Source organism: Cololabis saira, chromosome 9 (genome assembly GCF_033807715.1).
Source record: "Cololabis saira isolate AMF1-May2022 chromosome 9, fColSai1.1, whole genome shotgun sequence".
NCBI lineage: Eukaryota > Metazoa > Chordata > Actinopteri > Beloniformes > Belonidae > Cololabis > Cololabis saira.
In genome coordinates, this window is record NC_084595.1 from 9,589,554 (window position 1) to 9,605,671 (window position 16,118).

At 39.8% G+C, this 16,118-nt stretch overlaps 1 protein-coding gene across 1 annotated transcript in view; it reads right to left on the bottom strand.

Moving 5' to 3' along the window:
- Positions 1-16,118, bottom strand: part of dock5 (dedicator of cytokinesis 5) — a 79,154-nt gene that overhangs the window by 17,726 nt on the left and 45,310 nt on the right. The window contains 12 exon segments of the mRNA XM_061730410.1: positions 1,684-1,773; positions 2,009-2,128; positions 2,210-2,300; positions 3,052-3,092; positions 6,240-6,396; positions 6,727-6,812; positions 6,920-7,074; positions 7,331-7,389; positions 10,205-10,305; positions 10,449-10,619; positions 10,924-11,022; positions 11,210-11,305. Of these exon segments, the coding sequence (XP_061586394.1) occupies positions 1,684-1,773; positions 2,009-2,128; positions 2,210-2,300; positions 3,052-3,092; positions 6,240-6,396; positions 6,727-6,812; positions 6,920-7,074; positions 7,331-7,389; positions 10,205-10,305; positions 10,449-10,619; positions 10,924-11,022; positions 11,210-11,305 (1,266 nt within the window).

A 16,118-nucleotide genomic window follows, 5' to 3' on the forward strand; every position in this document is an offset into this window, starting at 1 on the left:
TCGCAGCATATCCGATAATATATTTCATCTACAAATCCATCGTTATTCCACAAATAGAGCAGTTTTCATCATTTTTTTAGTTTTCTAGAATGCATTTGCCGATTTTATTTCTTTGTAGACGGTCGTTTATTTTCATTAACTGATTACTATTATATATTTTCGCAGGAAAAATATCACTGCTAAAAAAGATGATAGAAGATATTTATTCTGAGAATTTCAGTTTTGAATACGAGGATAGTGACAAAGTAAAACAGTTAAAAAAGAAGTGGTGACTTTTTCGGCACACTGGCGTAAATATCCGCGCCAATTTTTTTAAATAAATACACTTAATTGTACTGGAAAAATCTCTAAATCACAAAGAAACACTCTCGGGTGTAATGAGAAAGATTTTGCTTTTAATTAAATTTCCTATAAAAAAGCGAAATATAAAAAAAACATAATTGTTTCTGTTTATCTTTGTAAAATGATATTAAAAGTATCTTACATAATTTGAAAAAAAACGAGAAATTTCAAGAAGAGATCCTGAAGAAATATATTTTACATAATTAGAGTGTAAACAAAGTGCATATTTCCTCTAAAATTAACTAAACTGATATTGGATTAGATAACAATAGTAAAAAAAAAAAAGAATTAGAAAAAAAAAATGTCACACTATTTTTGTTATTTTTTACAACGGAGTATTAGGGCCAAACTAAGACAAAAAAAAAAATAGGAAATTACGAGAATAAAGTCATAATGTTGCGAGAATAAAGTCGTAATAGAATAAAGTCGTAATATTACGAGGATAAAGTAATATGAGAATAAAGTCGTCATATTATGAGAATAAAGTAATATTATGAGAATAAAGTCGTCATACTATGAGAATAAAGTCGTAATATTACGAGAATAAAGTCGTCATATTACGAGAATAAAGTCGTCATATTACGGGAATAAAGTCGTAATATTACGAGAATAATGTCGTTATATTACGAGAATAAAGTCGTAATATTACGAGAATAAAGTCGTTATATTACGAGAATAAAGTCGTAATATTACGAGAATAAAGTCGTAATATTACGAGAATAAAGTCGTAATATTACGAGAATAAAGTCGTAATATTACGAGAATAAAGTCGTAATATTACGAGAATAAAGTCGTAACATTACGAGAATAAAGTCGTAACATTACGAGAATAAAGTGTTAATTTATGAGAACTCTAACAGGAAGAGTGCGTTAAAATGTTGAATATTGAGCATCTTGTTATATTTATATATTTATAATATATTTAATATTACGATTTTATTCTCGTAATATTACGACTTTATTCTCATATTATTTTGACTTTATTTTTGTAATTTCCTTCTTTTTTTTTCTTAGTTCGGCCCTAATACTCCGTCGTAATTTTGAGCGTGCGACCCGCGAGAAAAAAATTGGTAAAATCCGGCCCGCCAAGCAAAATCAGTTTGACACCCCTGCTCTAGAGTATTCTGTAAACAGGTAAGAAAATACTTTCTTAATCAAATAATTGAATTGTTTAAAGAGTTACAGTGTTGACCCAGCATGCTGACAACTGTTGTCAAGAGAGCCATCTCCAAGTCCTGACAACTAATTATCTTTAATATCACTCCAGCTGTGTCCATATTAGTTTATGAAGCCAACTGTTTCAGATGTGTGAGGAGTGATGATGTCTGTGCATCCTCTTACCAGCAGCTGGCTCAGCTCCATGAAGTCAAACATGTGGCTTTCATGCATCTTAGCCAGCTGTTTGCCCAGCTCAATGGCCTTCTCCCACATCTGAGAAGACATGTGAAGCACTTACTTTAAAGGGGGCCATAAAACATGAACATAAAACAGGAGCACAAAACAGCCCCTGCCATCTGGTTCACACCGCTGGTCTTGATGGAATCCCCACGTTTGCAAAGGTCTGCGGTTGGTGTGTGAGCTTATGTAACATCCTGCAGAGTTTTAAAAAGGCCTGCCTTGGCCCGAGTTGCACGTTATGTGACAAGCAGAGAGAGGTTAACATCACCTTGCCCTGATCCAAGTAACATATGATTTCCTGGAAGAGCCTCTCCTTCAGCTCCTGCTGCGTCCACAAATGCTCGCCGTCTCGAGGAATCAGATGAGGTACGCATGGTTTGTCCGACCACTGGGGAAGGACAGGACCGTAAAGTCGTGTGGAAAACTCACAGAGGTGAGGAAAAAAATCAAACTTTAATGTGTAACAGACCTCCAGTAACTCAGCGTGCAGCAGCAGCGTGTAAGCCGCTTCTGTGTAGTTCTCGCAGTCCAAGTGCAGATCTCGCAGCTTGTACAAGTACCTGGTTACAAGAAAACAGCAGCTAGATCAGGGGTCGGCAACCCAAAATGTTGAAAGAGCCATATTGGACCAAAAACACAAAAAACAAATATGTCTGGAGCCGCAAAAAATGAAAAGTCTTGTATAAGCCTTAGAATGAAGACACATGCTGCATGTTTCTATATTAGTTATAACTGGGGGAAGATTTTTTTTTTTTATTATGCACTTCGAGAAAAAAGTCGAAATGTCGAGAAAAAAGTACAAATGTTGAGAAAAAAGTCAAAATTTCGAGAAAAAATTCTAAATGTTGAGAAAAAAATCGAAATGTTGAGAAAAAAAGTAGAAATGTCAAGATTAATGTTGAAGTACAATCTTGAGAAACAAGTCGAAATGTTGAGAAAAAAGTCAAAAATTTCGAGAAAAAAGTCGAAATATTGAGAAAAAAAGTCGAAATGTCAAGGAAATAGTCAAAATTTCATGAAAAATTCTAAATGTTGAAAAAAACATCGAAATGTTGAGAAAAAAGTCGAAATGTCAAGATTAAAAAGGAAAGGAAAAAGGAAGAAAAAGAGGAAAAAAGAAAAAAAGAAGAAAAAAAAGAAAAAAGGAAAAAAGAGAAAAAAGAAGAAAGGAAAAAAAAAAAGGTCAAACATTTTTTAAAAAACTAAAGAGCCGCATGCGGCTCTGGAGCCGCGGGTTGCCGAGCCCTGAGCTAGACCAAACAAGCTCATTTTTCTAAAAGACCAGGCACTCTGTGTTTTCCACCGACTCACCGGATGTAAATGTCCTCCCTTTTCTTTTCTTTGTAGAAATTCTGCAGAGAGAAAAGCAGTTCTTCTCAAATACTTTGTGAGATTGTTTTACATATTTCATGATACAGCTGCAACAAACTTTACATGCAGGCCAGGGAAACCAACAATCCTTTTTGTTTCCTGTTTGTCTGAGTGTAAAGTTGAGGACACTTCCCTTTTGTGTTTTACTGATTTTAATTTTTTCAATACTTTCTTCGTATTAGCCAGTATTGTCTCTGAAACTGTTCCGATCCCTCCTCGCTGAAATGAGGATGCTGAGTCAGGTTTGAAGGGCCTCTAGCTAAAACATGACTTTTCAGGGCTGGGTGAAGTCCTTGTAGTTCCTGGAAGACCAAGCTCGATCTGTCTGGGATGCTACTGCTGCTCCCTTATTTAAAAATCTCAAGATTCTTACTATTTATGACATGCATTTTTCTTTACAAGATATTTTCCTCAGAAGGAAATGTTCCTGAGCGCTTTAGGTCATACTTTGCTACAAACTCTCAATTTCATTCCTACTCAACACAGCAGGCCCTCGCCCTACATCTGCCTAAATGTCTGGAATCTAGAAGCCAATTTTTGTTTAGGTTTAGAGGTGTCAAAGTCTGGAATAGTTGGTACCATATTGCAAACAATTGTAGGTCCCTATCCATTTTCAAAAGTGGCTCAAGAAAGCATTTAATTCAACAATGTAGTCAAGAAAGCTCTTGCTTTTCCCACTGTTAATGTTTCTTTTGTACTTGATATTCTGTGTTGCCATTTGTTCAGCATAATATTCATATTTTTCATGATCATGTCTTTATAGGTCAACAGTAATTTTTATTTTCATTCATGTTCTGCATGCAATTTTTATGATGTATTATTTATTTTATTTTATGATTTTGTATCCTCATAACTATATTGAAAAATGTTATTAGGTGGGGGCTCCTCATAAGCCTACTGGCTTGCTCGCTCCTCCCTGCACAGTTTCTTTTAACTGCACTTATTTGTGTGATGTTATTTTTTATTTTATGTGCTAAATAAACTAAACTAAACTAAACTAAACAAGCCAAGTTCAAACTATCCATTTTTGGCTGATGTGTTAAACACGTCTCTTCTTGGTTGATTTCTTCTGATTTTTACCTGATATCATGTGACGGACGAGACTCTTGTGCTCAAAGGTGTGCCTTAAAATACATCCCCAAAAGGACTATTATTACTATTATTTCAGCCTATCAGACGCTAGCAATGCCAAAACATCATCATCATGTGGAATTCTGCAAGTCAGTTAACACCGCATTCATGGCTGACTTTGAAGGACATTAAATAAACAATAATAAAAAAGCCTTTTAAATATTCCTTCAGTTTATTAATAAAAAAAAAGATTTCTAGCTAACCTACAACCGCAAAGGTTTCTTCACATTTACTGCAGGACATGAAGGACAAACTCTATTGAAATGTGTTTATCTACAGGATATGTAAACATCAGGTTACAAGTTTCACACTCTTTTGAAGACAGAAAAAAAATGTATTTTCCAAGCTCACACATTGTATTTTGAATATCTTTTTTCTGAGCAAACACAAAAAAAAACACCTCAATCTGAGCAAACAAAACTCTTCTCTGTGCAAGGGACAAAAAAAAAAAAAAGTAATTTGCTCTCTCCCAAATCTCTGCTCACGATCAAGCCTGCTTCTGCACGCGCTCCACATGACAATGGTACTAGTGGCAGTGTGCTACTACAGACACTTACAGCTTTAGGGGTTTTCTAGATGAAAAATACCTTCCTGCAGCTATGCTGCACAATGTTCATGTTGCTCTACCTCTGACATTGTGCAAATGCATCGAATCACAAGTTTACAACAGGGTAGAGGATTGAAAAAGAAACTAAACGGGTAGACCATGTCAGGGTGACGCTTTCGAAAAGCACTCAATGGCTCACGAGCGATAGCTTTTTGGTACAATAGTAACACGGCGCCAAACTGTGCAGACAAGAGTTGAGCAACGGCAGAAAATTACTTTTTTTAGCACAGATACAATAATTTGTTTTTTATAAATATTATCCCCGATTTTTTCCCCATTATATCACCCAGTGCTCCTACCTAAGTCAGTCCTGGGCATTGCTCCCTCTACCAACCCCGGGAGGGCCCTGCACTGAGCTCAGGTCTCCTCCTTAACCTGAGGAGTGAGCAGGCCGCATCTTTTCACCAGACAGGGTGGGGCTTCTTCGGCCGGATGTAGCGCGTGGAAGGATCACGTTATTCCGGCCAGATCCTCCCCACCCCATCTGGCGCCCCAGTTGGCCAGAGGGGGCATGTACAGCCCAGGACTGTTGCATGTTTTTGTGAGGGTAGCTCACATTAACGCTGAGTTATGGTTCTGCGTCAAAGCGACGCTGCGCCGTCACTGACGCCGTCACTGACGCCGTCACTGACGCGTACCTCCCAAAAATTGTAATTACGCGTCGAGGCGACGCAGACCACACGCAGACGGAGAAGGCTGTGATTGGTTCGCTTGGTAGCAATGCATTTCCGGTTTCCGGTTTGAACAGTCGTGAACTTTCAGCGCTCTTTTCTTCGTGTATGTGTGATTTTTTTTGTTTTGCTTTTTTGTCACAATAGGTGTCCTTATCTCTTTGATTCACTGTGACTGGAAAAAGTCGGATAAACCAAAAGTCGGATAAACCAAAGTTTGAAAAAAAAAAGAATTAGCGGTCACGGGGGGTACTGCACCGCGGCGAAATGGAGTGACGGAGAAGTCCGAAGGTTCACGACGGCGTCACGGTGACGGCGTTGTTTTGACGCAGAACCATAACTCAGGCTTTAGCAAGGGAACACGGGGAGAACATGCAAACTCCACACAGAAAGGCTCTTTCTCCAACACCACCCAGGGTGTGGGAGCTGAAGTCACGGGGAAACTTAACACGCACTTCAGCGCCCACAGCGTCCCCGGCGGGAATCGAACCCAGGACCTTCTTGCTGTGAGATGGCTGCACTACCAGCTGCACCACCGTGCCCCCTGCACAGATACAATTTGAAGTCTTTTTTTCTGTTTAGAAAAGCAACATGTTCTTTTTTGCACTAAGAAAAAGCCACTATTTGCTCAGGATTCAGCAACAGATATTACACATTTCTTGCACTTCTTGCAAAAAAGAGGTTAAGTTATTGATTCGGGCTACAGGCGGAACGCGTACCAGCACGTTGACGGTGCAGCTCATGCGGTGCTCTGGGCTTTCGTCGTGTGCGATGGTGCGGTACGCCAGCAGTTTCTCCAGCAGGCTGCTCAGCAGCAGAGCCAGCTCCTCTCCCGACTGGGACAGGTATCGGTGGCGTCTGCAGTGCTCCAGTAATCTGCACACCCAACCAAACACATGTACCTTCACCAACTACTCTTCAGTGCTTACAGTAAATCCAAATTCTGGTTTAATAGTTGGCCAAAACATGACTTCTTCACTGAAAGACACTTGACAATAGTCTCAAATCTTGCATTGTGTGCCCGAGGGCTTTCTGAGATTGTTTATACTTCTAACAGACTGTCTTATCTTTCTGGTTCACTGTGGACTTTATCAAGACACAATCAGAGGGGCCTTTGTTGTATTTTAGAAGCAATTCTATGTGAACCTCTTTCTAAACTGGAACGAAATATATTTTTCTTTAGCTTGATCTGCTATTCAGCCTTACGTTTTCTCCAGCAGGACTTTGTACTGCTCATCCCCGCCGCCCCCTTCAACTTCTTGATCCAATTTCGTTATTAATTCATGCTCGAACTGCAGAGAGGGAAATCGGGAAAAGCAGATGATCATAACATCCTAGGTGTCATATTTAGGCAAATAAGCTTCAATCGAATCCGGAAAGCACAGGTGAAGCGTTATACCGTTTCAAAGGTGCGTCCAGGGCTGAAGTTGTGCTCACACTGCATCATATCAAAGAAGATGGGGATGGTAGCCTTCCTCAGTTCAGGCTCCGCCACCAGTGTGACCTCCAGAATGGGTCCTACCATGGACGGGATGAACCTCATCTTGTGCGGCCCTGAGAGACAGCGGTTATTATCATGCCGAAACGTTACGCAACGGCTTCAGAAGGCAATATGCTGCATCTTTGCTTTTTGAACAAACAGAAGACAGATCTAATAACGTGGCTGAAAAAACAATAACAACACACTTTGAAGCTAGACAAAGACACATCTAATTTCGTTATTCCCTTTGCATTATTCGCAGGCGCTGAATAAAGAGCTCCACAAACTCTGGGATAATAGCAGAATTATCATTTGACACAAAATACTCACCGAGGTTGTACCACATATCTCTGATCTTGAATCCCATCGTCTTCCTCATGTCTCCGTATCTGAAGTAAATTCAAATCAAAGAGCTGTCAAATTCAGTTCTCACACTGTAAATAATAATTCTTTGATAAACTGAACGGTTGCAAGTTGAAGGATGTGAACCCCAAAGGAATTAACTGTCTTCTGCATTCATTCTCTAAACAATGTGATCTGTGTTCAAGCTGATGGCACACAGACAATCACAATTCCTCATGACTTAATTGAACCCACGGACTAATTACTACGTTGAAGGCTAAATGGAGTCAATAGTTTGCACAACCGTCGCCTCACGGATGACGTCTGCTGGTTGAAATCCTGGCAGCTCTCAGTCCTCCGGTTTCCTCTCACGGTTGAAAAACATTTATAATCCCTTGATTGGAAATCCACAGGACTGAGACTGAGAGTGTGGTTATTTGTCTAAAGTATGTGTGTAACCTGAAACAAACGAGTGACCTGTCCACGGTGTAATTTCATTTTTTTTTTAGCTAAAACAGATCTTGAGACTACGAATGGAAAAGAGCAGGCGTACAATAGATAATTGATGGGTGGGCGGATAATTTGCACAACTGGAGCGCAGTTATCGCCGTGGGTTTAGAGGTGTGGTTTGGAGCTACTTTTAGTGATAAAAGACAGTCATTTTAGAAATGCTGGTCATAAAGAAGCATCTGTTAATGTGAGCCAAGTTTCTCAACAAGGAGATCTCTCAGAAGTTCTCTGATACTTTGGACCCAGGGAAGATAACGCCAAAGGCTCAACAAACTAAAAGCACTCATGAGTAACATCTAAATGTTTGAAGATGTCACTGGAATGGGCAAACATCTCTGTTTGAGATTCTACCGTCCATAAACTTTGGCGTCAGGGAGTCCATGACAAAACAACACAGAGGAAGCTGGTGCCTTCCCAGGCCAAAAGTAGAATATTATTATTATTATTATTATTACTAATAATAATAATAATAATAATAATAATAAAAAAAAAATAATAATAATAATAAAAACCCATAAAGATCAAGGACTCAAAACCGAGTCCGATGACACCACCCATGACTCTTTATGTCAAACCATTCAAAAAAATATGGCAGAAAATAGGAATTATCAAATATTGAACAATCAGAAGAAGGGGCGGGGCTAATTTGCACCAATTAAGGTGAAGGAGTCAAAACCGTGTCGGATGACACCACCCACGACTCTTTATGTCAAACCATTCAAAAGTTATAGTAGAAAGTAGGAACTATCAAATATGGACCAATCAGATGAAGGGGGGGCGCGCTTTTTGGCGGCTAGCGTCACCACGGTAACACTTTTGACTGAGAAAAGTAATGCGTGTCGTCGCAGGATGGAGACGCACATTTTGATGTATAACACACCTGGGTGCACGTTACGGTTCGGGCCACATTAACGGCCGAAGAAATGGCATAAATTTCACCAAAATTACACGATTAATTCAAAATGGCCGACTTCCTGTTCGGTTTCGGCCATGGCGCCAAGAGACTTTTCTTTAAGTTGCGCCATGATACAGGTGGGTACTGATTTTCGTGCATGTACGTCAAACCGTATTGTGGGGCTTGAGGCACGAAGTTTTCTAGGGGGCGCTGTTGAGCCATTAGGCCACGTCCATTAATGCAAACCATTAAATATCTAAATTTTCGCCAGGCCTGGCTTGCGTGCAAAATTTGGTGACTTTTGGGGCATGTTTAGGGGGGCAAAAAGGCCCTCATTTCGTTGGAAAAATAAAAACGAGAAAAAAAACTGGGACAAGGCTCGGAGAACTGACAAAACCAAATACTTGAATTGCTTAGAAAGAAAACGTGTTAAAGAAAAGGGCCACAAATATCACAACATCCTCTCAATGGTGGGGAACAGTGGAGGAAGGACTTTAAGCCGGGCTTTGCTGCTTCAAAGCCTGGACCACCTGCTATTGGCAAGGGTGAAATGATTTCTTAGGTTATAGGATAAAGTCATGGTGGACTAAAGTAAAACCACTAAAGTAAAACCACCACAGAAACGCTTCAGAGAAGTGGCCAGAGCCCAGACCTGACCCCCACAGAGATGCAGCGGTCGACCTGGAAAGAGCTGAGAGTACCAGTCCTCTAATACAGTGGTTCTCAAATGGGGGCACTCCAGGGGGTACGTGAGATTTTAAAATATACATATATTTAAAAAGTAGCATCCATGCAAAAATCCTTTGAAAATAAATATTTCATAAATAATTGAGGAAAATATAAGTCTAAATTCATAAAATGAATTTTATCTTCAGGAGTAGGCTATTCAACTTATTATCCTAAAACCGCAGAGTCTCCCCCACACCAGGATGGTTCCACCTAACCTGTCAATCACCTGGCTTCACCTGTCAATCACTTGGACCAACGATGGAGTCCTGGTTGAAGCATAGCAGCAATATTTGTATGTTTAATAAATCAGTTACTGATGGCACAGTGCTCTGTTTTAGGTCTTTTTTTTACAACCAAAAGTGCTTTGCGCTGGTTAGGGGGTACTTGGCTGAAAAAATATTTCACAGGGGGAACATCACTGAAAAAAGGTTGAGGACCACTGCTCTAATAAATGTGTCTGAGATGAAGCAGTTTTGTTAAACTGGAAAAGTCAAAATATCCCTCTGGAAACTTATAAAGTTCTGATCCAGAGCAGCTAATAACTCTAAAGGTTAACTCGTTTTCCACCAGCACTGAGAATGCTGAACGAGGGGGTTTGTTTGCTGGTATTATTACTGAGATGAAAAGAAAAAAAAAAAAAAAAAAAAAAATCACATTTTGTGGTAAAATAATGCAAAAGAAATGTGTTAATTCTAAGCAGTTCTCACACGTATTCTCAATAATCTCACTTGTTTAGGATCTTAGTGCGCTTCTCTTGAGAGAAGGACTCCAGCTGCAGCGTCTGGTGAGTGAGGAACGCCACGGTCAAATGAAAGAAGTTATTCCACAGCTGCGAGGGGAAACAGGGTGTTCAAATATTAATGACATAATTATCTTGTCATAACACTCAATTCTGATTCAGAGCTTAATGAAAAATGTAACCTTTATGAGTGGGTGGGGGTGGGGGTGGACGGGGGGCGGGGTGAGACGTACCTGCAGTTCAAAATGTGCCTGGTCCAGGAAATATTTGTTGAGCACATCTGAGTACTGGTTAATGGCCCTCAGGAACACTTGCATCTGCACCAGATTCATGATCATCCAGTCAGCGGGGAAGACATTTCCCATGAGGTCCTTAAACATGATGAATGTCTCCATGAGGAAATCCTGAAGTCAGAAGAAGAACAACGTCTTTACTGCGAAACGCCTCACATGTATCCATCTCCTTTAAGAAAGGCTTGCCGGGTGAATCGACAGCTACATGTCAGTCCCACGTGACGCCTCCCGCCCCCCCCACAGCTAAACGAAAGGCCCGCTGACATCCTCATCAAGTCAGTGCAATCATCTGCATGAAATGTCAATGATCAATATTCTCTTAAGGAGGTGTAAGTGGCTCGAGTGTTTGAATGCTTGTTATTGATGAGGTGCTTCAGGACAAGATGTAGCCAACAGGGGCAGAAGCAACACTTACAATGATATCCTGTCTTGTTTTGAAGGTGCTGATGTAGTGAGCGTAATGCATGTCATCCATTTGCTTCAGGATGGCCGTCATGCAGGCGAGATAGTGGCCCTGGCACGGAAGTGACAGCTATTACTCAAGAGATTTCACAGCAAATTAGCCCCTGGGAAAACTGCATTTACGGGAAATATTACACAGCGTAGCCCCGCAAATGCAGCTTTTGCTCATGTCAGGGCTAAATAATAGCCAAATGAATGTGGAGGACACATTAAAGCTGCAGCATTACGGTGCATCTTACAATGAGAGGAGAGGATCTGTCCATGCTGATGACAGTGCGATTAACCCTGCGAAGGAGCCGCTCCATTATCAGTTGGACGTGTCCTCTGGTCGGACCCTGGAACAGACACACACAGCCGCTCAGGGACGGCTGTAAAAACCTGCCGGTCGATACACGGAGGAGGCCGCTGATAAAACAGGGAGAGTGCTGATCATCCCAAAAACTATTTCAATTGAGTCCCCTGATGCTTTAAAAATGGCACGAGAAAAATGTTGCTGTTCATCTGTTGGGGGAAAAATTAGCTCCTAAAAAGAAAAATACTAAACATTTCATATATATATATATATATACATATATATATATACATATATATATATATATATATATATATATATATATATATATATATATATATATATATATATATATATATATATATATATATATATATATATATATATATATACATATATACACATATATACACACACACAGTACTCAAGTTGTAAAATGGGGGCCGGTGTATTTTATCTTATGGGGACAGATAATTTGTGCTGATTACAAATAATATAATATATTACAAATAATAGCAGTGACCAAAACACCTGCAGAAATACTGCAGGAATGACATAGCAGCAGTTAAATGCAGCCTTCTGTAAGCTTTAAATATCCACTGGGCTTACATCAAATACATCTAAACACAAAAATAAAAACAGTTTTTCTGAACTTATCAATATGATTCTCTCCTTCACAGGATAAGTAAAATGGATCACTGCAAAAACTCAAAATCTTAACAAGAATATTTGTCTTCTGTTAAAATGTCTAATTTTGGTAAAAAAAATCTCATTACACTTAAAACAAGACTCATCACTGGAAAAAACAACAATTTTCACCTGTTTCAAGTAGATTTTCACTTGAAATAAGTAGAAAAATCTGCCAGTGGAACAAGATTTTTTTGCTTGTAATAAGAAGATAAATCTTGTCTCACTGGCAGATTTTCCTACTTATTTCAAGTGAAAATTTACATGAAACAGGTGAAAATTGTCAAATAAGTTATTTTTCTGGTGTTATTTTTCTGGTGATGACTCTAAATGTTGAAATAGCAGTAAAACCACATTCATTGATGAAATGACATAAGGGATGGAAAGGGGGGATGGCAGTTTTACAGGGGGGATGATTTTGACCGTTTTTATTTCAGGGGGGATGCCATCTTGAGTACTATATATATATATATATATATATATATATATATATATATATATATATATATATATATATATATATATATGAGATCCTTAGAATAAAATTACAATTTCACCTGTCCATCCATCCATCCATCCATCCATCCATCCATCCATCCATCCATCCACTTTAAGCGCCTCATCTTGTTAAAGGTCATCGTTGTCAAAACTAAGCAGAGCATGACAGCAGATATTTGTCTGCTTCGGTACATCCTGCACATTTACATTTTATCAAAACGGCCCAAACATGTTACCCCCTTTGTCTCATCCTAAACATTCTTCCAGGATTTTCATGACACATAAGGAAAGAACGGTGAAACCAAAAGGAGGAGAGCATAATAACATTTCAGTCAGAATGCACATCCTCTCTGCTTTCGCAGGCTGGATGATGTTGATGCGGTGAAACCACAATGTTTAAAATCCAATGCTTTAAGCATATTAAATACTTAACTTTAGAATAAAGCTGAGAGTCAGAAGGTTTGTAGGCCAGCAAGAAACAAGAGTGCTCACTCTCACCCTCCAATTCACTTATATTCCAAAAATATTGAGGTGCTGGGTCAAATGTAAATAAAAAAAGAAACCAACTTTTAACAACTCTTAAACCCATATTTTATTTACAATAGAAAAAGGAAACCATATCAAAGATTGAAAGAGGGGAAATGTACCACGGATGTCTGCAACTTGTTAAAAATCCCCAAACACAACACATAAGACTGGTTGCTGGAGTTTTGTGAGAGAAATATTTCTGTAAATGAGTTTAGGCCCTGAGAAGAGGTCAGTCTTCCTCTAGAGCTTTAACCTGCATTTGTGAATAAAGTGGTAAACTGTTCCTGAGCCCGAGCAGCCATTTCCATTACAGAACCAGGCCCGTCTCTGATGCACACTCTTAATCACAGCGGGGGATTCAAGCAGCACAATGTAACTTTCAGCTTTTGTTGAGTTTGGCGGCTCCTTTGGACAAAAGCGGTAGTGCTTTTGTCCCCGCCCCCCTGTCCTGTTTCAGCGAGATAATGCGCCCCAAACTACAAACTCATACGCTAGTCCAACATACTTATACTTTATAACCTGTGAATAACTGAATACCCATTCCTTATATTTTGCAGATCAGCCCTGCACAATTTTACAGTTCTCAGGAAAAATACTAGAAATGTTCTATACATTTTCTTTGCATTGCATTCTTTCCTCTAGTGCTGTAATTCTATTCAATTGTATTATTATTTTATAAAGCTTCCTTATTGCGAATTACACAATTTTATGATCACTATTATTATTATATGTGTCTGTTGTTGATATTGTCAGTAATTTTAGAATTACCAAAACCACGCCAGCGAGTGAACGCCGGGCCAATGTTTATTCTTGTCCGGGCATTTACTGTAGCTTGTTACTCTCCCGCTTTCTTTTTTCGCCTCCTCCGATAAAACTTTTTTTTTCTTTGTTTTTTTCGCTGCTTCGTCCATGATACCAGCTTCTGCTGAGCTCTGCGCTCCACGCCCCGCCCAGCTTTCGTCTCCACTACGAATCGGGAAGGATGGGGAAATTACATATGCTGTAAAGCAGTCAAAGCCGTAAAAATGTGTCGTTTTTTAGTGGAATGGGGTTCCTACCATGCTCCTCAAAGTTACATAGTGCCAGTGAAGGCGATACAGACCCCTCAGACCATGACAGAGGTTCATTAAACCTGTTGGAAGTTGATGTTCCATCACAATGACTCTGGAAATATTAGATTAAGGTAGAAAAGTTACATAGTACTGCTCTAAAAAAAGTCACGTTGTCCCCGGCGTACAGTGACTTCTCCAGATTCTTAGAAATGATCGTAGTGGTCACTGTGGAGAATGAGGTTAGTATGTCTCCACCATCAAACATTTTTCATGAAAGGCTTAAATGTCTTTCCTTAAATATTTGATAGGTTTTCTCTAATATTGTAAAGAAATTATGGGGTTTTAAGATTTACGAATGACAGTTATTTGTTTTTATTTACATTCTATACAATATCTCAACTGTCTGGGAAGGAACTATAATCATATCAGCCTCAGTTAGAATGACTGTCTGAACTTGTTACATTTATCTTATGTTGAATTAAATACATCAACTGGACAAAAAGAGTTTAAATTTTCTTTTTTTAAGAAGACCAGGAAGAAGGACCAAAACAAAAAAACACATTTCTTTTGCTTTTAAAGGATTGTTCCCGCTGATACCTGTGGGGAATGTCCCTCCCGAAGAGAGATGACTATAAAGATGCTTTGCAAAGGCAGACGGGATGTGTACTGTAATCCCTGCAGCAAGCTCTCGGGTTGCCCACAGGCTCGCACCCCCCCCCGGTTGAACTTTCTGGATAACCTTTAAGAGACACTCAATCACCTCCACATCTTCCACAAAACAGCAGTTTTATGATTTATGTGCTTTCCCTTTTGGGTATTAATAAAGTATTATTGAACTGAATTAAATTGAGTTTTACTCCGAGGTCTGTATGGATGTCTGAGCTCTTTACCTCAACTCTAAGGGAGACCACTTGCCCGGTGGACCGATCTCGCTTCAGTGCCTTATGTCCACAACATTACGAACAAACATTCAAATTAAACTTTTTAATTGCCGTCGCTGTGTCAGAACTCAATCTCCTCACTAGGCCTGTGTTGAAAAAAATCGATTTCCCAATTCTAAAGCGATTCTCATATTAATTCCTAAAAATCGATTCATATGTCTAAAGATCGATTTTTTTTTGATTATTTTTTCTTTTTTTATTTATTTATGTATTTTTTTTTTCATCATTACATTACAACTTCTGGTTATTTTTTTGTTTATCCCCAAAAAAGGAATGTTTTGTTGGACACGAGAATAACTGGTGCCACGTTTTTGCCTTTAAAGGAGCATGAGGCTCCTTTTAAGAAATTAGACTCTCTAGCGCCACCCTTCGCAACGACGGCCGTCGGGGGTACTGCAGCCAACAGTGAAGGGGAGGGCAGCGGCAGGAGAACGGGGAGAACGCGCATGCAGCGTCATGTGACGTCACATCCGTAGCCCAGCGCGGGAAATTCGGCCCCAGCACTGCAGCACATTTTGCAACACACAGCCTGTTCAAGGCAAGGAAAGATACGCTAGAGGGCTCAGACCCCGTCCACACGTAGCCGTATATCTGCGGATATCTGCTAAACCGGAGATATTTTCCTACGTTTTGACCTGTCATCCACATGAAAACGCAAATAAACGAAGGTTTAAAAAACTCCGGGCAAAGTGAAGATTTTTGAAAACTCTGTTTATGTAGATGCGTGTAGACACACACAACCGGAGTTTTGCGTTTTCGAACGTCACATTATGCGCCAAAACAACAACAAATCTGCTCTGACGTGCAACTTTTGTTTACTACAGAACTACAGATGATCCAGCATCTGTTCTCCAAGCTATTTATTAAATAAATGCTCTCTGGTCTTGACCACCACTTACTGCGTTACACCGACACAGAGGCTACGCCGTAGGGTACGCGGCGACGCGCACCTTACGCCGTACCCGTTATATAATAGATCCATGGCCATACCCTACGGCGTAGGCTACGGCGTAGGGCTGCGTCGATAACGCAGCAGCTCCGTGGCGGACACGGGGGGGAAAATGAGACGCGCCTGCCAGGGAAGCGGAGCCGCGGAGGTGCAGCTTCCCTGGGAGCTGCAGATTATCTACAGGTTTATAATGGTTATGAA